This window comes from Centrocercus urophasianus, unplaced genomic scaffold (genome assembly GCF_019232065.1).
Source record: "Centrocercus urophasianus isolate 14NV4802_14NV808 unplaced genomic scaffold, USGS_Curo_1.0 seq_13, whole genome shotgun sequence".
NCBI lineage: Eukaryota > Metazoa > Chordata > Aves > Galliformes > Phasianidae > Centrocercus > Centrocercus urophasianus.
The window spans coordinates 23,857,735-23,879,549 of NW_024884475.1; the positions used below are offsets into that span (position 1 = coordinate 23,857,735).

Here is a 21,815-nt window from a genome sequence, read left to right on the forward strand (position 1 = left end):
CACCCCCGAGGGTCCCGCGGCCCCGCGGTGCGCCCATGGCCGGCTCGGAGCAGCCGCCGGCGGCGGGCGGCGGCCCCGACGGCGGAGCGGCGCCGGGAGCCTCCGAGGCTCCGGGGGAGCGGCCGCTGAGCCAGGGGCTGAGCGTGCTGGTGGGGCTGGCGCTGTGCGTGACCATGCTGGGGCTGGGCTGCGCCGTGGAGCTGGGGCAGCTGGGGAGGCAGCTGCGGCGCCCCGTGGGGGTGCTGCTGGCGCTGCTGGGGCAGTTCGTAGCCATGCCGCTGGTCGCCTTCCTTCTCGCCCTCATCTTCGCGCTGGACGAGGTGGCGGCAGTGGCGGTGCTGCTGTGCGGCTGCTGCCCCGGGGGGAACCTCTCCAATCTCATGTCGGTGCTCGTCGACGGCGACATGACCCTCAGGTAGGCACCGGGCGACGGGACGGGAACAGCGTGAGGCTCGGCCCCGGGACCCCGATCCTACCACGGGCCGGGGAGGACGGGAGAGGGGGGTGTGTTTAGGCAGCTCCTGTCCCGATACGATTCACTGTACCTTTCGCTCCCCCGCAGCATCATCATGACCGCCTCCTCCACGCTGCTGGCTCTGCTCCTGATGCCGCTGTGCCTGTGGCTGTATAGCCGGCCCTGGATCCACACGGCGCTGGTGCGGCTGCTGCCCCTGGGAGCCGTCAGCCTGACGCTGGGCAGCACGCTGCTGCCCATCGGCCTGGGGGTGCTCATCCGCTACCGGTATCCCCGCGCTGCCGACCTCCTGGTCAAGGTAAGGGCACGGCAGCGGGCACCGGAGTAGCGGTGCAGTGCAGAGGTTCTGAATGCACAAAGTGAGAGCAGAGGGGGTTCTCGTGCTGTTAAACTCACAGCCTTGTGCTCTTTCTCGCTGTCTGTGGCCAGGTCTCGCTGTGGTCCCTCTTAGTGACCCTGGTGATCCTCTTCATTCTGACTGGCACCATGCTGGGGCCCGACCTGCTGGCGCACATCCCTGCCTCTGTCTATGCCATCGCCGTACTGATGCCGCTGACGGGGTACGCCCTGGGTTATGGTTTGGCCACTCTCTTCAGAATGCCCCCGCACTGCCGAAGAACGGTGTCTCTGGAGACTGGCTGCCAGAACGTTCAGCTCTGCACCGCCATCCTCAAGCTCACCTTCCCCCCGCAGCTGGTGGGTGGCATGTACATGTTCCCCCTGCTCTATGCGCTCTTCCAGGCAGCAGAAGCGGGGCTCTTTGTGCTGGCCTACAAGGTGTATGGCAGAGACGGCCCCAAGCAGGAGATGCTGGGCGAGGAGGAGGACACAGACATCTCCTACAGGAAGCTGAAGGAGGAGGAGGTGCCCGATACCTCCTATGGCACGGTGACCACTGAGGAGCTCGGTGCTGCTCCAACAGAGCCGGCACAGACAGCGCTGTAGGCAGATGCTGGGGTGACAGCCGGGGCCATGTGCTGTTGTTGAGGCGACGGCATGCTTGTCATGAAGCCATGCTTGTGCTGGGTGCACTCACTCGGACTCTGTTGTTGTTCCAGCTGCTCCCGTCGTACAAAGTGACGTATGTTTATTGCCATCACTGGTGTATTTCCTCAAAAGTACATATAAATAAAAAGAATAATAATAATAATAAAAGAGGAGAAAGTATCACTGCCGCACAACTCAGTGACGGCTCTTCTCCGTGCAATGAGGCTCCCGTCCGTGCGAGCGTGGAAGAAGGAGCGCATTCCGAGGGGCCGAGAGGCTGTCACCTTGCACGTGTCTCCACGCTCCCGTCGTAAAACACCGTGCTGTCCGCGCTCGCCGCAACTACGCGGCCGAGCCCAAACCAAACCCGCGTTGCGGCCCATTCGTCACGTGCAGGCAGCACGAGCACCGCTCCCCTCAGCTCACCGAGCCCCGCGGGCGGCCCGAGGCCCCAGGCCGGGCTTCAGGCGGGCGCCGCCGGGGCGTGGGGAGCCGGGCCCCGCCCCGGGGGTATTTAAGGCCGCCCCCGGCCGGCTGTCGAGGCGCCATGGCGGAGGACGCGATGGAGAGCTACCTGTACGCCGCCTACCCGCCCTACTCGTACCGCTACCCACCGCCCAAGGGCAAAGGCGGGTCGGGCGGCTGGCGGCCGCGGGGCGGCTACTTGGCGGGCTACGGAGAGGCGGCGGCGGCCGCGGCCGAGTACTTCGACAACTACCAGCGTGCGCAGCTGAAGGCCATCCTGTCGCAGGTGAACCCCAACCTGACCCCGCGGCTCCGCAAGGCCAACACCAAGGAGGTGGGCGTGCAGGTCAACCCGCGGCAGGACGCCTCGGTGCAGTGCTCCCTCGGGCCCCGCACGCTGCTGAGGCGCCGGCCCGGCCTCGCCCCGTCGCGACCCCGCGAGGCGGCCCCGCAGCCGGAGCAGGAGCAGGGCAGCCCGGTCACCACCGGAACCCGAGCCGTGCGCTTCCCGCGCACCGTCGCCGTGTACTCGCCCGTGGCGTCCCGTCGCCTCACCGCCTTCCCCGAGGAGCCAGAGCCGCCGCCGCGGGAGCCTGAGGCGTCGCGGGAGCCTGAGGCGTCCCGGGAGCCCGAGGCGCCGCCGGCCCCGGCAGCCGTCGAGGAGGAGCGGCGCGAGGCGGAGGCGGTGCGAGCTAGCTGGGAGAAACCGCCCGAGCGCGAGGCCGCTCCGCTGGAGCAGCGCGGGGCCGCGGCGCCGGACGGGGATCGGGAGGGGGCAGAGCCGCGGGAGGAGCCGCCCGCCGCGCCCCAGAAGCAGGAGGCGGCCCCGGGCAAGGCCCGTCTGCGGTTCCAGGTGAGGAGCGGGGCTTGGGGCGGGGGCCGGGCCGCGCCGCGCGTCGCCCTCGGTAACGGCCGTCTCCGTCAGTTCCTGGAGCAGAAGTACGGCTACTACCACTGCAAGGACTGCAACATCCGCTGGGAGAGCGCCTACGTCTGGTGCGTGCAGGGCACCAACAAGGTACGTCCCGTCCCGCCCGGCCCCTCGCCGGCCCCCCGTCCCGCGCACGCTGACCGCCCCGCGCCCCGCAGGTGTATTTCCGTCAGTTCTGCCGCACCTGCCAGAAGTCTTACAACCCGTACCGCGTGGAGGACATCACCTGCCAGGTAACCTCCGTTCCCTGCACCCCCGGGCCGCTCCCCGCTCCCCCGCTGACGCCGCCTCTCCGCAGAGCTGCAAGCAGACGCGCTGCACCTGCCCCGTGAAGCTGCGCCACGTGGACCCCAAGAGGCCGCACCGCCAGGACCTGTGCGGGAGGTGCAAGGGGAAGCGCCTCTCCTGCGACAGCACCTTCAGCTTCAAATACATTATCTGAGGAGGAGGGGGATTTTGTTTGTTTAGGGCTCTTCCAGGGGAACTGCAGGCTCGGCAGGTTGTTTTCCGTTGTTGTTGGTTGGGTTGAGGGTGGCTGGGAAAGCTGCGAGTAAAGATTTGGTGAAGCCTCTGCTGGTCAGGTGGGGCTGTGCCCGGTTTGGGGGTGTGCGTTGAGATTTTGGTAATTGTGTAAGGGAAGAGCCCACAAATACTGGTTTGCGAATTAGTGACAGCCTGGGCTGCAGCCAGCTCAAGGCTGTGTGGAATCTCAGACAGGAAAGAACGCTGGTTACTCATCCTGCATGGGAAGCTCAACCACTTGTGCATCAGGCTGACATCCACCGTGGGTGGTGGAGCACATCGCGAAGGGGGCCATGGCGGTATTCAGTCACTGTGCACATTGGTGCTGCAGGGCTCCTGCCCTGCTGTTCCTCTCTGGAAGAGGCTGGGAATGACTGTAGAAGTCAGGCTGCTGCCCATATGGCTGCCCGGGCTTGGCTGAGCTGGTGTTATAAGCTGGGACCACATGCTGCTTGGGGTGGTGTTCATTTGTCTTCAGAAGCAGCTATCACTGGCTGATGGCAAGGGAGTTTTTGATGTTACGTGCATCAGGTGAACAGAAACTTTGGGTTATTGGGAAAAGTGGCACTTGAAAGGCTCTAGGTGACCTGCATCTGCCCAGCTTCCTCTGAACCTGCAGGTGCTGCACAAAGAGCTGCACATGTGGTGGTGTGTGCTTGGGGTCGTCTGCCTCCTGTCAGGGAAGGAGCAGATCACTGCCCATCTGGGATAGGGTTTGCAGCCAGAGGTGATGCACCCGGAGTATTTCTGCTGCTAGGGTGAGGTCACCATGGGGATGAGCATGTTTCAGTGGTGTTATGCATGTCAGCACACTACAGCAGTGCCACCTGCACAGACAACTCAGGGAAACCTGTGTCCCACTACATTCTACCTCATAGCTAAGGAGTTGAGTAAACAATGGAGAAATGTACTTTCCTGAGAATGCGAATAAAGCTGTTACCTTTGAAATTAAGCACTACACTGGACTGAGTCTTGTGGAGAACTCTTCTAAGGTGTCTTTCTCTAGAGAAGAACTGATTTTACTCCATCGGGAGTGACTGAAGGGGAGCAGTCTGTGTCTGTGCTGCTCTCGTAGAGGCTATGGTATGGTGAGGAGGCAACTGCTGTGCTTGCCAGTAGAGAATGCCTGCTGGGGGGGCAGTGTTAATGCTACAGCTCCTCTAGAACAGATGTAATTCATCCTGCTGTCAGTTCCTGCATTAAGTGTGTCCCTTGAACTTACTGCAGTAACTCTTTGTAGTTTTGTAACTTAAATCTTTTGCGGTAAGAGTACAATATATCGCCAGCAATTAATTGCTCAGTAACTTCACTTATGCATGCTTCACTAATTACTGTATCAGCATGATGTGTTCTAGGAATAGGCAGAGTGCTACTGATTTTTTATTTTTTTTTTTTATTTTTTTTTTTTTTTATTCCCTACAGCATCACAAGTTCTGTGCCATATCAAGGCAGCTGACAGAAATAGCAGTTCAGCTCTTCCTATGTACGCAGCTGTCCTCACAAGCATGGCTTTGAGGGATACTTGCTGTGGAGTTACCAGCAATAGCCAGAGCAGAAATGCAATACAGGTGGGAACTGTGCTGCCTTGGAAGGCACACAGCTAGTGCTGAGAGCCCAGCTGATCTTCAGGAAAGCTCCTTCAGTTGTGAAAGAGGGACAGGCTGGCTCTACCTGCTGCTGCAAGGTCCTGGGGTGTGGAGGAAGGGGAGTGCAGCAGGCAGTGCTGTTAATGGTGTTAAACAAGCTTTCCTTTGTGCTGTGCTGGCTCCTAGTGCAGCAGTAGCTGTGAGTGTCATTCCTCCAACAAAAATATATTCACTGCTTTTATTGCTTGATGTACAGTTCTGCATTCTTTCCCACTTTACTCTCTGTCATGTCTTTGACAGCACATGCTGTGTTGTGGGCCCTAGTTCCTCAATTCAGCAGAAAGAAGGGAAGCTGATGGTGACCTGTGTGGTTATGCAGAGCAGAAAGGAGCAGACTTGTCAGCTCTTCAAAGATATCTGGAGTGTGCGCTGCACAGCTTTTCCATGAAAAGGTGCTTTTTGCAGATGTTAGCTCTGGTAATACTGCACTCAGAGCATCTTAAAGATGTCAGATGTGCCAGGTTTCAGACAGCCTTCAGTACAGCTGTGTTTAGCATGCTGCTGGCACCGGGTGAGAATGAGTCATTTGGGAAGTGGCAATCAGCAAAAAGAGCAGCACTTGGCATGGCCTGATGGCCTCTTGGAGAAGGGGCTGTGAGCAGCCAGAAGTGAAGGATGGGGCTTTGTAAGACAGAACAGGTGGCACAGCGGAGGTCTGGAGGTGGTTCTTAACCCACAGTGAAAGAGGAAGCGTGCACTAAGGAGAAATACCCAGTCATTGAAGTACTATGATTTATGCTCCATAGGGCAGGTATGCAGAAATGTAATTTTGAGGATCTTACAAATTCTGTTCACGTTATCAGAAGATGCCTGGGAAAATGTGTGGACCAGATACGAGGAAAAAAAAAAAACAGGAATTCCCATTCTTCTGTAGTCAGCATTTAGCTTAAGTACTTAAATGCTCCTAAAAATATATGAACTTCTGGCTTGTACACGAGATGACAGATACAATGTCTTTTTATTTTTACAAAAAAAAAAAAACCTGGTAAAAGATGATGTAAATAAAAGTGTAATGCGCCACTAAATGTAACTACTTATCCCCCTGTAAATACTTATTAAATAATTAAGAACACCAGCTACAGTACCACAAAACCATCAAAATAATTCCATTTTATCAGGGTCAGGAAAAAAATACAGTGATTATGGATGTGCCTTGACCGGTTACAGAGCTTGTTAGGATAATGTAACTACTGTCAGCAGCCCAACAGTGTGCACAGTGCCTTCAGTTAATGCGCTTCAGTACAATTAATTACATTTCTAGTGGGGTTCAGTTCCCCCAGAAAGGCAGAGCTAAGAATTTCAGTTCTACATTCTAAACTCTGGAATTAGAGCCCATTAAAAAAAATCACAGTGGGTAAGAGATGTATATAAAAATACTGGGTGTTCCTTTCAAATCACAGGAATCGTGGGACTACATTCTTTTTTTTTCTTCTTCTTTTTCATTTTTTTTATTTTTTTATTTTTATTTTTTTACAAAACGCTGTTGGTTTCAACAGAATCCAGTTTGTTTTATGCTACAGACCTTGACACTGAACTAGAAGAATATTGCCAGTTTGCGTGGTTTGGGAGGCAATCCTTTTGTCTGTATAGTCCCAATTCCTTAGGCTTAACTTGAGCCATGTATGTGCATTCAGACTTTCTGTTTGAAGCCTGCAGGCTACTCAGACTGCAAGTCATGTAGGTGACTACCCATAGTGAGTACTCCCCTTCCCCTCAGCTTTATACACTAATGTCTTAACAGTGCATTGCACAAATTTACAAGAAAAATACTGGTTTTGCACTATACAGTTTCTAGAATATTTACAGAATAAAATAAGTTAACTTCTAATGAGAATTGCTGATGGGCAGCATATATCTTTAATATACATTTTAAAGTCTCTGCAGGCAGCTACTTTTTGGTTAGTTGTTATCAATATTTGTAACATAAGCACTGATCAGAGAACTGAGCAGCATTCCAATAAAGTTAACAGATATATTATTTCTTTTAGAAACACTGGGAAATCCCAGTTTAAAATATTATTAAATGTCCTAACATTTACACGCTATGAGGATTAGATCTAATAAAATAAAATTTCTTCAAAAATAATCTTGCAGCTCTCACAAGCATGCTCTGAGACCTCATTTAACAATCATCCATACCTCCAAAAAACAACTGTCACATAGCCATACATACCAACTCACACACATTGTTTCCTCGTTACAGACAACAAAATAAAACACTGAGAAGTCAATGGTTTTTGCAGTCAGAAGCCCTCCTGCTCGTATTCGACCGCACACTCTCCATGATGCTGCAAAGTGTCTCATTAGGTATCAGTTGATGATTATATCTACTGCTGCTGGAAAGCCAGGGAGCATTGCAGGTCTTCAGCCAAAATAAACCAGCCTTGATTTTAGCCTCATCCCACCTGCAGTATTGATTCAACATTTAGAGGCTGTTACTGCAAACACCATCTATAGTTCTGTTACAACAGAAAATAATGCATATGTATGCATTACATTTAAGCCCTTTTCCTTTCATGTAGGTTTTATACATACATTTAATTAAAAAAAATACTACTGCCACACAGCTACTGTGTAGAAAGAGCAGTTAAGTAAGATGTTAACTTCCATTTTCAGATTCTTTACTTCTGAAGAACTAAATTCCAGCTGTGATGAAAGTGGGTCATTTGTCAGGATTGCTGCAGTTTCTTTTCTGTGTTCTTTGCTTTTGTTTTAAATGAAAGGTGCTCAGTAATAGTCAGAAGCATCTTCAGTATCAGTTCTCTTCTAAATGACAGCTGTTCAGAATCCAGTGCTCACAAGACTGACTCCTGGTTTGATTTTCCCTAGAAGGTGATAGGATTGCACCATGCGTAGAGACTCCCGAATTTCTAGATTAAGTTCCATCAGCTTTGAGCTGGCCTCAGACATATCCTGGTTGGAGCCCACTACTGCAAAGCTCCCAGTCTGACCAAGTGTCTGATGACGGAAATATATGTGCAGCAGTGTTTGGATGGGGTCATCTTCTGAACTGCCAAAGATGTCGTGGGGCCAAATGGATCTGTGGACACAATTTGTATTTAGACGTTAAAAAAGTAATTAAGTATTCTTAAAACGGGGATCTGAACAGAAGATGTGGAGATGCAAGAGGAATGTTTTTTCTGTAGTCCTTATAGTGAACAGTGTGATTTTTCACAAAGCCAAATTCTGAAGAACAACTATTCCTACAATTGCCTTTTTTTAAATCAAAAAATGCCAATGAACATGCAATAATTAATCACCTGTGCTTGTCTTTTGCAGTGAGAGTATCTAGCAATACCTGAAAAAATTGGAATAGTGCCTGTCCCTGTCTTTAAAACAGCCCATTAGCAAATTCTGGCCTGAAAGCATAATCCTTATGCACACACCTGAAAGCCTTGACCTGTGCTACAGCTGACACAAACTCCTTGCTTCTCAGGGCTTCAATGAGGGAGTGAATCGCTGTTTCTGTGCTAGCTTGGGAAGCTTCTGCAATTTCAATTTCTTCGATACCACTGTCAGATGCAGCCTCAGCCTCTTTCAGACAGCTCTCCAAAAGAGCAAGTTCCTCAGACATGTTTATGACCTAAAAGAAATACAAAAGTAAGCTTTTCTAGTTTAAATATATCTTTAGCTAAATTAAGCTTCAGCTGGTCAGACACACACATTTTTCCTCCTTGGTACAATCCTAAATAAGATACAGAAAAAGTAATCCAACTATTTGCTTCAGTTCCTCATACATACAGCCAGCTTAATGGCCCAAGTATATCAGGTGTTTCAGCTTTCCCCGATGAAATTTCCATCTTTGTCAGTTCTTTAAAATTTGTTCCAAAAAGTACCTTTTTCTTCTCACATCACTTAAGAACGATTAAGTTGATATGAAGCATTAAACGCTTTGGAAAGTACAACAGAAGTTATGTTGTTACAATGACAACCTCAACACAAAGAAAAAATCTGTAAGAACTCACAGCCCAGCAGAATAACTAATTCAGATAATGTATATAATAATCTTTTGCTTTAGCTCCAGCATATAAATGAAAGACAAAAGCATGCTCAAAACAGGATTCTGCAACTGACTTCAGAATTCAGGCTGGTGTGAGGCTGACCTTCCGTGACGTTCTTCATACAAAACAAACTCACTCATTTGCAGCCCCAACAAAAATCTGGGGATCTAAGTAACATGCATCATTTTTTTCCTAAACCAAAGGCTTCCACTCCTCTTCTTTGTTTTCCTCTCCACTACATCAAGCAATACTTTTTTCTTTTAAAATGCTTCCTCTGTTGCATTACAGTCCCGTGGGAGAACGTTGAGAAGATTATTAACATTATTAACAGTGTAACTCATTCAGATAAACTCGATTAAGATCCACGTGTGCACAGCTGAATGACGCATTTTGCTTCTAAAGTTAGTACACCTCAAGATCAGCCACAAGACACCCAGCATGCATTACTAACTACACACAGGTTGGGACTAGGGTTGCAGTGAAACTGAATGGCAGGTGGCATGATGCAGTTCAGTGATTGACTGGTAGTGAGTCACTGTGTTCCTAACAGGAAGCACTGGGGTGATGGAAAGGGGCTTCATCACAGAACTCTGCTGGTTGAATTTGTTGTAGCTTGATTAGCAAACGCCAAGAGTGCTACTGAAATATTTCAAGTCCTCATTGCTGGACTCCCTGCCCTCCTGTGTAAGAGCTTTCAAGTTGTACAAAAATCAATGCTGATTATTGCACATCTCAGAAAATTCCTGCAAGTTCTACTTAGATCTTTCAGTAATTAGCTATAGAGTAGCAGGGTACCCTCCTGCAGTTTTTAAAAAGATGTCCTGCTGAAAAACACGTTACCAAAATGTATTCAAAGTGATTTGGCTTTAAAATGTCAACAGCAAGTAGCTAAATGGCATGATTTTCATTACCTCTGCTTCTTTTTTGATTGTGTTTACTTGGCTGATAAGTTTGCAGTAGGCTTGGAACAGAAGCAACAACTGGAAATGCAATTTGTACAGCCTCCGACATAACTCCAGTTCCTACAAATGTAAACAACGTCATCAGATTCACAAAGTGCTGAACATCTACTATCCAATACAAGAAACATGACAGCTTCAGTACAGAATGTGCAAAAAGTAAAAGTAGTTATTTGGTTACTGTTATGAAAATGCCAAAAAGATTTGCAAGCTAGTGCAGCAAGAAGCTAATGAAAAGCAAATGAAAGCTTCATTCAGTTCTATATTTATAGGTAGACTCTCACACAGGTTAAGAGTTCAAATTTTAATAAGAAGTTACATTTCCAAATGGTAGGAAACAAAGGGATTCAAAATGCATTTTAAAATGTCACATTCCCAGACAGAATATCATAGATTGTTTACTTGATATTAATACTGCTTTGAGTTCAAGAACTAATACAAAAAAAAAATACTGTTGTGATTGCTAAGTACACCATCTTTCATAACCACTAATATGAATATGTAAACATAGTATATAACCTGGTCTTTAGCTCATAACTGCCTGATTGAATAAGAGGAAAATAATTCCATTCTTGAATGTAAGAATAATGTTTCCTTTGTGAAAGGTAGCTCTGTTTCCATTTTAGATAATACCACGTGACATAATCTTAAAGAAATTAAACAGCAGCATTAACTTGTGCACTGTCTTGTTTCAATTTTTATGCTTCTGAAACTGTTTGAGGTGCAGACAGTGCTAATACTGCTTTACATAAAGACATAAGAGCTAATTCTAATGGAATAATCTTCTATAAGGTTCTACTTACTACAGGATTCTGTTATCTACAGAGAACCAACAGTTCACTGGGTTAGATGATGCAGAAATGAAGCACACAGCATTTTTGTAATAGTCTATGACAGGACACCACTATGTCACAAATGGATGAGACAAATGGAGACCAGCTCGTTGACTGGCATGGTTAAATATTCGATAAATCAAGAACCATCACTTACTGCTAGAATTTCCATTTGCTAAGCAAGAAGATGAGCAGGTCACAAAAATACAAAGAAAGAAAAAAGATCAAGAATTAGTGCAGGAAATCATTTGAATTAGGGTAAAAGACGTCCCAGGTAAAATGGAGAATGAAACACAAGTAACATGCTCCAAATATACTCTGAATGGAAAAAAAAAAATTCACAGATTGAAGATGAATTGCTACGCACTTGCTGTTGTAATTATCAATATAATCAGTGACTTTATTGGACAAACATGAGTACATGAGTAACACATTTCACCTTACAACCCTGCCTGGTCTTTACATATTGTATGATCTTTAAGGTATGCAAAATTAGAAATTCAAAAGCAGGTCTGAACATCTGTATAACCTGTACAATGCTTCTTACTTTTCTGCTGAAGCACAGGTAATTCTTTTTAAAATTTGAGGTGCATGTGGATTCTGAACTTTTTAAGAATTTGTGTTAGGAAATTCTTTCTGCTAAACTCAGTCCTCAGGTTCTCAACACCTCACTGTGACAGTTTTGTGATTCAGTTGCTTTTTTTTTTTCCCTCCCAACAGTGTTTGAAAGAGAGAAAAAAAAACAACAAATACATTCCTTAGACAAAATAAGAAACTTCTGTGCTTTGTAAAGCACTGTGCTGATGACAATTAAGCCATGTTCAAAGGACACATGGATGAAGATGGAGCCAGCATCTGATTCTAACAGGCAGGAGCAGTGAAGAGTTACTAAGCACACAGCTAATTACCAGGTGTGTAATAAGTTATGCACCGCATGCTAATGGACTGTAAACATTGTGAGGTTTTGTAGTGCACTTGGTGCTGCTATACACATAGCACAATTATATAAGCAAAAGCTTCCAATGCACCGAACATCTTGAACTGCCCACTTTGAGAAGAATTATTCCAATGGAACACAGATTCAGATTTTGAGAAATGGCAGAGTCAGCTTATTTAAGAATCAGTCATTAAGTCCTTGTGTTCTTGTCTGCTTGGCAAGACCATCTTGATTTTCTCATTATTCCATAGCTGTATTGATCACAGTGCTTAAAATTGATAAGAAATGGAAGCAGCCCTGCAGCCTTGTGTCTCTGCACAGGACAGTACTTAGGTCTTTTTAGCATTAACCAGTTGACTGGATAGAGTTAGCAGTTTACACTCCACTCACTTTTAGAAAAATGATCTTCTATATCTCCATTCCATCAAGCCACTATAAGCTTCAGTGAGTAATTATGTAACTTATGTAAACTGTGTATGTTTATGAAGCAAAATAACAAGATTCATCATCCTCAACGGATACTACACCTTAAAATGATTTTAACGGAGCCTGCAGTGCAAGGAATACACATACACACAAAAAGCTTCCAGCCTGCTTTGTAAGCCAGAACTGAAACAACAACCAGAGCAGGTCTCCTCAAACAATCATTAAGAACTGGCTGCACGGCTCCTGTTCTGAGATTGTCTTCAAACACAGCTGAACTGGAAAAGAACAAATAAAACTGCCTTGCTCTGACTGATGCATTCTCTCCATACAAGTTAAACGAAAGTCTGTGTGCTGCTTTCCCAACATTTCTTAGTTTGTCTAGCTGTATAATGGGAATAGTAATATTTACCTTCATGGTAGTGTCCAAACAGTTTCTTAGTGTACATAAAGCAACATTCCAAAAATGGACTGAAATACACAGACACTGCTTTTTAAATCAATACACAGAGCATTTAGTATGCTGTAGTACTGTGTTGTTACATAGTGCCAGTCACTACATGAAGATGTGAACCACGTGTGAAATATACCAGATGTTGTGCTTGTAGGTAAAGCAAAAAGCCTCTCAAGTGGTAGCGAGTGTGTGAATAATTATATTTTGCTTTAACCACGTTAAATGTCTTTAAAATACTCAACCTCAGTGTGGTAATACAAACACATTTCTGTACTCTAAAAAATTCATACACATTTTGTGACTGGATTTAAACAAATTTTATATAAAGTATATATGAGACTAAATGTAAACTAAGGAAGAAGCAGTTCACGCACACAGTGGAAATTTCTGTTGCTAAACACATTTTCAGCAGCAGAAACATTACCAAGTATATCAAGGAAATAAGAGTTCCAACTGAACTGCAGTCCCAGTCCACTTTGGAAAAAGCTCTCACTCGCTTTAGCAATTAGTAATATTAAACAAAAACACCGTCATGCAAGTACATACAGAATATCAAACTGATCTTAATAGGTTACTTCACCTGTTGTTATTAGATGATAGTTTGACAAAAGAGTTTCATTACATTTTTGCCATTGTATTATATTGTTCCATCCCACCCAAATGGTGGCTCTGAAAAGGTCATACATATTTATATAACATTAATTATATTAAATTCAGTTGAGATTTTTGGCCAGACAGTTTATCTGAGCATACAAGCAGAATGCTGATCTTTCTTCTTCTAGAAAAGAAGAAAGCTGCACAAAAGTCGACTTACTGGTACAAAGATGGTATCTAGTCTGCTTATCTACTCAGTGTTATTAAGCCTAGAACCCAGGACTGGTTGCCAGCTTTTATTAAAAAAAAAGCCCATTTTATTAGACCACTGCTTCATAAGAAACTGAGTTTCCAGAAGATTGCATGATAACTGAAATGAAAAGCTTTTCATATGTTTTTAATCTCTCTTGCAAATATTGGAGTTTTTGTCCAACAGATCTGCTTTTAAATCTCATATCCAGAGACTTACAAATGAGATGTACCTACCTGGGCATCTGTGTTAGTGCCATGAATGCCATCATCAGTACCAAATGTTCTTTTGCAGTCAGCTAGCCACTGAAAAATAAATACAAACAAGATTAAACATTATTTGAAGTACAGCAAACTGAAAACTGCAGTAAAACTGCTTAAGACATCTCAGTACATCTTTTACATTTTTAGACTATGTAAGAAATCGTGATATGAAATCAGTTTTTATCAGTGTTGTTTTCACTACTGATTTCTGCCATGAAGTATAGCTTTGCAGTTTTTATTGCATCCTTTTTGTTGCAGATTTAATGTAGCTTCATTCTCCTAGATGGAGATAGCACACTTCAGTCCAAATACTAACATGACTGAACTTGGGTATTGTTACAGGGAGACGTAAGGGGCGGGGGAAGAAAAATGACATTCATTAAATGAGTTCATTTTTTCTCTTCACTTTCTGCACACCAACATGATTTCTCAGCACTTTAAATCTACCAATCATGCAAATTATAGAAGAAGGGCAAGTCTGTTTTACTTCAGCAACAGCAGTTGCTCCTGTGTAACAAGATGTATGTGCAGATTTACTGGGAGAAACAAAAAAATCCAAAATCTTCAGTAGGAATTCAGTATCACCTCTGGTTCGTACAAGCCAGAGAGATGAAGCATGCTCACATTATACCATGCAAACACAGATTCCACCCTCTTCCATAATACAGCACTGTATTTAACTCCAGTTCCTGTAGTGCATAACAAATTTATTATTTTCAGTGGGTAATCTCTTTTTCTAACCCTTAAAAAAGCAAGGAAGTTTTAAAGTATTAATATCAAGCATTTGTGGAATCAAATACACTCTTTTTGGATAATGTGACCTGGTGATCTCATCTATGGAATGCTCAGCATATTCCTCGGTACAGTGAAATCAGCAGCAAGCATGAGGTAATTTGGGTATTACTGAAATAGCAACACGTCATGTTGAGATGCAGAGTGCAGATTATCTTCAGAAATGAAGAACAGGTTCTGTACATCCATGGAGGAATAAATACAGCATACCGACCGCTTTATATCATAAGTCTCACAGGAAGTCTCTGTAACCTTTTCCTAACCTTTGTCTGATGCAAGAAGAAGAAAAATGTGATTTCCCATCTGCTCAATTTAATAAAGGTTACTTAGTGAATTAACCAGGCCTGTGTGCTTATCAAGAGGAGAAATGGAATTCTCTAAACACTGTGGTGTCAGCTTCAATTAGTGACATGGATACCGACATACACAGCAAATCTAATTTTTCTTCTTATCTGACAGCATTCATCGGTAATAATGGAATAGGTTTGCACTGAAATGAACACCAACAAAAACTGGAAGCCAGCAGTTGTTTTCACACGCTTTCCTTTAAGAATTTCTTTAAATCTTAAACCAGTTTGAATAAAGGGCATGCCTAGAATTTTATAGAATACATTTAACATTATATTTTATATCACATGTGCCTGATTTCAGTATCTCAGTCCCTAATATATAAGGGAAGTCACAAACAGCATCCTTGCAAGAGAACAGAATAGTAACTCCAAAAGATTGACAAACTTAATTAATTACAATTTTTGCAAAGAATGTATGTTCAAGTCTGCAGAAAGGCCTAAACTTTCTCTTTGAGAACAGCAACAGGTTCTGTAATAAAATACTCATATGTTTACCTTACAACAATTTGCTCTTCCCTAGGTATCTCCTACAAAGATGTGGGTGAAAAATGTAAGACAGGGAAGTTTGTGACTGCCCTTGGTCACAGTATAGGTTGGTTTGCCAGATGACCCTAAAACAGACATCCCCCAAAAATCCTACAGTACAGATACCTTTCTTCTGCCTTATTTCAGTGCAGAGTTTCAAGCAACTGCAACCCTGTTTTGAATTGGATTCACATGAATGGGAATGCTAATGCTGTACATAGCATTGATAGCAACAAACAGCATCTGTTTATTTGGGTAGATTCTAAGTAACAATTTTTCATTGAGGATAATGTACAGATTTTTCCGGTGGTTAATTCTAGAGGATACTAGAAGTGAATTGTATTTATTGAAGTATTCGTTAATTTGTATTTACTTGATTAGACAATATCCTAATTAACTCAGTTTGATCATTTTCTGCACGTTTCTGAGAAAAAAAGTGAGAATCTGCAACATGCTCATTATGTATTTTACTTTCAGACTGCAGAGGATACATGTAAGTATTGCTTGCAATAACAGAAAAAAATATTTGACTTCAAGAAGTTTATTTCTGCCATTCCCTATATTCTGTTCAGTAGCATAGAGGAAACAAATGAAATTTATTCTAAATTAGATTCTTAAGTTTGCTTATAGTGTGCAATACAAAAATGGAGAACTGAGACCAGAAGAAATAAATCTTCCTTGGTACCTCTTAATTTTCTTTATGAATTATTAAAGAAAAATAAAAGCTGTCAAGATGCTCTCAGTTATTTCACAGTTCCATTGATCCAGAGAAACCTTTTTCCTGCTCCAGTCATTCACAAATGCTGTGGCAGAAGACAGGCTGACCACAGAAATGTTACTAGACACCCTTCTGACAGCTTCACAGCAGGAAAAAAAACCAACACCCTTTTACTACGATGTAACAAAAAGAGACCACCAAACAAATATCCAAAGTAAAATAATAAGGCAAACAAGCTGATAATATCCAGCACGGATTCATATCTGTATGACAAGTCACAGAGAAACTAGTTGAAAAAAAGTTAAGCAAGTTCTTGCCATTTGAAAGGGATACAATTTTATAAACCAAACAACACTGTATCTTATTGCTATGACAAACTGGACTAAATGAGGAGTACGTACAAAGTGAACCCCCTATTTTTGGATGGTTACTACTCAAAGCATATCCACACACCCCAGCACTCCCTCTACTCTGCTTCAATTTCTTGTCTGACCCCGGGAAGAATCAGTTATTCTCTCTGTGCCCCAGTTTTGCTCTCTAAAACGAAGAATAAAATACACAGTTTTCTTACAGTACTGATGATAGCATTATGCATTGGAGATTGTCAGACATTAAGTATCATTACCAACAATAAGGTAATGCTGGTCATTAGATGAGTGCTTTGTTTCTGATTAAGACTAAATGACAAGATGTATTTTATTATATTAGACCTCATGAATTAATTTCCAAACAAACTGTTAATAGCTACACAGCAGGACAAAAAATTCAGCATCTCTTCTGCAGAAATACTGGTTTTCATCCTAAAAATAGTTTACCTACAGTGCAGTGCGGTGTGCTTCAGCCTTGATTTTGAGGAAACCTCATTTCCACTAAAAAGTGGATGGCTATTCTAGTAAACAAATCAGCTGTCAGCAAATTGTGCAATGCAGGGGCCATCATTTCTTAATAAACTCAGTGCAACAGAGAAAGAGGAAAACTTGTCCTCTGCCAAGATACCATAGATTGAATTCCAGCTCTGTTTCATATCGCTCAAATTTGTCTGTGTGGCCACAGCCACTGCCTGACAGGCTGCTAGCATCAGTAATACATTCCTTCAAATGTATGTTTAACTCTCTTAAGGATCATTTCTCTGTACAGAGAAAGCCTCATATATTTGATTTGACATACAAAACACACTCACCTGTTCTGCAGCCTCTCTTTTGACATTATAAGTATCCAAATGTTCTTGGAGTTCTAAAACACTGAATTTCAATGTTTCCAGCAGGCCACAAGACATTAGCTGAAAGATAAAAAGAGTCAGGTAGTATCCAACCATAATCTACGTAGTCCAGTATATCAGTAATTATGTAACACGAAATTTCAAGGCCATATTTGAAAAAACAATCAAAGTAAAAACAGCTATGTGCATATGAATCATGACACCTCTGAATTAATAAATTAACACAGAACTGGATCAGCTCAGACAGCAAGCTTTCAATTCCAAAATAAGGGCAGTACCTACTCAACAGATGAATGAGAGACTCCAAAGGGACTTCTAGATCTCTCAAAAATAAGAGTAATATTTCATGTACACACAGCTAGTATGAATAAAATACCCTGCAACTGGATAAAAGGTACTTCTGGACTAGGCTTGTAGCAACCTAGGAATGTCCAGTGAGGGTTACTTCCTCTTCTCAATACACAAGCTATACAACCAACAAAGGCATTGGTCTGGTTCCATCCAGGAATTGTCAAAGCAGGAAGTGTTGGATATTTAAAGAACTTTCTACCATTTTCCCCTTTTCAAAAGGGTTTCAAGACCTTCTTCCATCAGAGGCTGCTACTTCAGCTTTGATCCAGACCATTTTTCCTTGGAGATGTATCTGCACTCAGGTCTTTTTTCCAGATGAAACCTCCTCTTACCAATTTCTGCAATAACCATGCCTCTGACATGATTCTTTGCCCTTCACACCAGCCATCCCCTGCAAACATCAAGAGCGCTGCACTTATCTCTAATCTCTGTTACCTGGCACCTCTTCGTCATCTTGCAAGTGCATGTGCAAAGCTGTGATCTCAAAACTGTGTGGCATAGGGAATGACAGTGACTGAGTATCCCAGTTACTCAGGCACGTGTGGGAATGATTTGAAATCAAATTCGAATCAAATGTCCACCTTGCATGCACGCGTACACACCAGAGAGCCAAAGATTTGTGTGCTAATGTTACTTCAGAGCAGCCATTCTTCCCTAGTGAAAACTAATCTGATTGACAAGTAGGTCCACTTCCATTAAATTATTTGGGATGAGAAAATTTATCTGTACAATAATATTTGCCAGTATATCAACACCGTATGTATACGTGCACGAATACAGATGCACTGATACATTTGCATACACTGCTATATATGTATCTATTCTTATACACACGGCATTATATATATAAATGCATAGATACATAAATCTATGTATATTTACACACTCCTATTGTTCTAACTGGTATAGCTCTTATTGTGGCTTCTTATCCAAAATAAATGTCGTTTTTTGAGTAGTTTATACTGCTTTTCAAGTGACGTAAGTTAAACAAAAACCATTATACATGGTTCCCTTGAAACTGTCCATATCATGCTTTTTTTGTTCCCATATTCCAAAGCAGGAGCGAAAGAGCAGAGATGCCCCTCAGCAACAAGGAAAAAAGCAGGTCAGGAAGAGAGCCTCATACTGGGTCATGCCAAAGTCCAATCCATCTCAGTTTCCCATCTGATATCACTTAAGGAAAGGCAAAACAGGACAAGTACACGGAGATCTATTTGCTTTTTTGTTGCAGAAAATGCAGAGTGTTGAATGCACTCTTACACTGTGTTGCTTCGCATATGAAAAATCTATTCAGGGGTATTTCTTTCATGAACGTTTAGTTGCTTTTCGAAAACATGAACACTAATTGTGAAAAGTACGGAGTTTCACAGCTTGATGAGACATCATACAAAGGATCACCTCTCTTTGGTCCTGTATATTTTGTAAGTCACTATTAGCTTAATTCAAATCTCTTTAATGCCAAATCAGACAAAAATGCAATAACTCCTCTTTCTTTATCGTGATACTGAAAATTTTTGTACAGCTAACAGCTATCTCCCAAATATTTGAAAAATCTTAGTTTGCATTCTCATGTCTTATATGAAAGCCATTCCACACATCTCATACTCCCTGTTGCTTCTTTTGGAACTATTTCGAGTTCAATTGTATATACTTTGAGAGCAGTGGACCAGAACTACCCACAGTTTACAATGTAGGTCTATTGAGTATATGTATGTTAGCTTAATGATGCATTCAGATTTTGCTCTCTCTTTTCATAATTACTCTAGCAGTTTTGCTTATTTTTTTTTACTGCCCCTAAGCACTGAGTCAATTTCTCACATCGATATTTATTATAACCTAAAATTTCAACTTGCACAACAACAAACAATTCAAGCCCTTCATTATACATTTCTTGCTTTAGTTTTTTTCATGCATGATAGACTTAATACAGAGACAATAAATAATTTTAAAAAGCAAAAATGTAAGCGGCCTTCCTTTTCCTTCAGGTCTTTTTCCAAAGACTACAGAATAAATACGAACCAGCGAGGAAGTTACAGGACAGCAAGGGAATCTAAGTGATATCTGATAAGTTCACTCACTGTTAAAATTGGCTTTTTTTTTTTTTTTGATAAGATGCATTTCATACTTGTGTTTTCAAAAGTTTATGATTTATAGTGGTCACCTCACATTTTATTTTATATTTTATAATTCCTTTTTAATTTCATTTGTAATAAAGCTTTTTTTAAGCATCTCATAATTCTCAGGTGATATTTCAATTAGTGACACGAGCACAATCTTTGAAAAGGGAAAAATCAACACTTTTTTTTTTTGAAACCTTTGAAAGCCTTCCTCAAGCACTGCTATTTGCCAACTGTTTAATCATCATTTTGTATCTCACATAAAAATGTGTAAGTAAAGTTCTACTTCAGCATTAAATGTAAAAGATTTTTACCGTTTCTGCATCCACAAAGACTGTTGGGCATTCTGAACATAACATCATCACTTCCAGGGAACTCTTAAATTTCTTTCCAATGCGCTGTAGACTTTCTCCAAGAAAGCTGACTGAGTCATTTGTTATAGCTACAAACTTTCTTTGAATGGTCTAGAAAGTAAATCAGAAAAAAAAAAATGTATTTCAAAATCCCTCCTGGTGTTTTAGTTTAAAAATTTCAGGGCAAATTTCCATTGTGACAGCATAGATTTTTTTATTAAATTAGAAAGTAATACATAATTCGTATGCTTATTTAAAACTATCTCCAAAAAGGTAAGAAATAATTAAGTGAAAGAAAACAGCATGCTGTGAAGATGATACTTCCTTTCATATCTGGGCCTTTACCATCAGGATATCCAAATGACTGTGCTATACAGATTCCACTCATTTTCAACTGTTTGTGTTACAGAAAGCTACATACAGAAATTTATGAGTCAAGACAAGCCTGTATAGTATTTCTTGTGTCCAGAATTGCCACCCGCAGGATTTGTCGCCTTCAAAAATCTGTCCTACATGTGTTATTACATAGACTATACCTTAGTGTAATCTGATTCTTTGCCATATACTATTTCATAAATTCTAGACAGTTACATGTACAATGAAACTATATGAAGATGTTTATGGCTGCAAAATGGAACACAGAAGTCACAATGGAAAGGTCCAGACAAACAAGGTCTCCAAGGTCTCATCTAACTATTTTAACTCTTCCCCGCGTCCAGTAACAACTTGTCAGGAAAGCATCTTTACCCAGACTTGAGCCCAGGGCAGCTACTGCCTATTCTCCCAAGGAATTTGCTGTTCCAGCTTACTGAAGGCTACCACTGAAATCTTTTAAGGCTTTCTTTTCCTTCTAGTGCCTTCTTTAATGAGCGTAGGAGAGTATCACAATTGCTGTCTGTGTAACACTCCCTTTTAGCCACTTTCAAAAAATGCATGTATTACACAGATAAACTAAAGCTCTGATGTCTTCCAAAGCAAGAGAACAACAATCTAAAGCAAATAAGAGCAATTTTTCATAGCAAAATGCATATTTCTACTAAAAAGTGAAGATGGGCATGGATGCACAAACAAGTTATTCTGTGAATGAGGTAGGGTATGAATTCTTTACAATTTAATTGCTTCATAGTACTAACCCTAAACCTGCCCGCCTGGGATAAGAGGGTACTATGGTAGCATGATAGAAAAAAAATAAAAATGATCCTTCCACTGAGAAGCTTATTACAGCATACAAAACAGCAGGGAAAATTAGCTTTGGAGAAATAAGAAAGGGTTGGAGTTCAGAAGGTCTTGGTTTGTAATACTGTATCTGCTATTAGCTCACTTGGAACGTTCTATAAATAAAATGGAATAATTATACTCCTTCTATCCCATAAGAAGTTGCCAAGAATAATACATGTCTACATGGTACTGCTTAGAAAACACGAAAAACACATTCCCTAAATATAGGGAAGAAGCAGCTAGAAAAATTAGGCCACAGGCATGTCATGTTGGATGCCACATCTATGAGGTAAATATAACTTCAGAAACATCCAGCTTTAACAGATCTCCTGGTGTTTCAATTAAAAAAACCCACAATTTCTCACAAGACAGATGAAAGATAATTTCATTAGTGTTTTTCATGCTGCGAACCCATCATAATGAAATCCATAG

General features: G+C 42.6%; 3 protein-coding genes across 7 annotated transcripts in view; 2 read left to right on the top strand and 1 right to left on the bottom strand.

Annotated features, from left to right (window-relative positions):
* The first annotated feature begins 35 nt into the window (after positions 1–35).
* Positions 36–1,588, top strand: SLC10A4 (solute carrier family 10 member 4). Its single transcript, XM_042812451.1, has 3 exons — positions 36–415; positions 563–773; positions 905–1,588. Exons 1-3 carry the CDS (start codon positions 36–38, stop codon positions 1,418–1,420), a joined length of 1,107 nt encoding a protein of 368 aa, XP_042668385.1. The 3' UTR covers positions 1,421–1,588.
* A 421-nt stretch (positions 1,589–2,009) lies between these two features.
* On the top strand, positions 2,010–4,345 carry ZAR1 (zygote arrest 1). Its single transcript, XM_042812594.1, has 4 exons — positions 2,010–2,780; positions 2,853–2,945; positions 3,017–3,091; positions 3,157–4,345. Exons 1-4 carry the CDS (start codon positions 2,010–2,012, stop codon positions 3,298–3,300), a joined length of 1,083 nt encoding a protein of 360 aa, XP_042668528.1. The 3' UTR covers positions 3,301–4,345.
* A 1,770-nt stretch (positions 4,346–6,115) lies between these two features.
* The window catches only part of FRYL (FRY like transcription coactivator), a 152,719-nt gene continuing 137,019 nt past the window's right edge, over positions 6,116–21,815 (bottom strand). For all 5 annotated transcript variants that reach the window (XM_042812591.1, XM_042812592.1, XM_042812590.1 and 2 more), the window contains 6 exons: positions 20,127–20,276; positions 17,306–17,404; positions 13,714–13,782; positions 9,939–10,049; positions 8,413–8,609; positions 6,116–8,066 (listed from right to left, as the gene is read on the bottom strand). In XM_042812591.1, coding sequence (XP_042668525.1) covers positions 7,808–8,066; positions 8,413–8,609; positions 9,939–10,049; positions 13,714–13,782; positions 17,306–17,404; positions 20,127–20,276 — 885 coding nt within the window. In that variant the 3' untranslated portion in view covers positions 6,116–7,807. The remainder of the gene's footprint in view (positions 8,067–8,412; positions 8,610–9,938; positions 10,050–13,713; positions 13,783–17,305; positions 17,405–20,126; positions 20,277–21,815) is intronic.

Coding starts and splice junctions, on each gene's coding strand:
- SLC10A4 (XM_042812451.1), top strand. CDS start 36: ATGGCCGGCTCGGAGCAGCCGCCGGCGGCGGGCGGCGGCCCCGACGGC. Junction 416..562: donor GACGGCGACATGACCCTCAG/GTAGGCACCGGG, acceptor GCTCCCCCGCAG/CATCATCATGACCGCCTCCT. Junction 774..904: donor CTGCCGACCTCCTGGTCAAG/GTAAGGGCACGG, acceptor GTCTGTGGCCAG/GTCTCGCTGTGGTCCCTCTT.
- ZAR1 (XM_042812594.1), top strand. CDS start 2,010: ATGGCGGAGGACGCGATGGAGAGCTACCTGTACGCCGCCTACCCGCCC. Junction 2,781..2,852: donor AGGCCCGTCTGCGGTTCCAG/GTGAGGAGCGGG, acceptor CGTCTCCGTCAG/TTCCTGGAGCAGAAGTACGG. Junction 3,092..3,156: donor TGGAGGACATCACCTGCCAG/GTAACCTCCGTT, acceptor GCCTCTCCGCAG/AGCTGCAAGCAGACGCGCTG.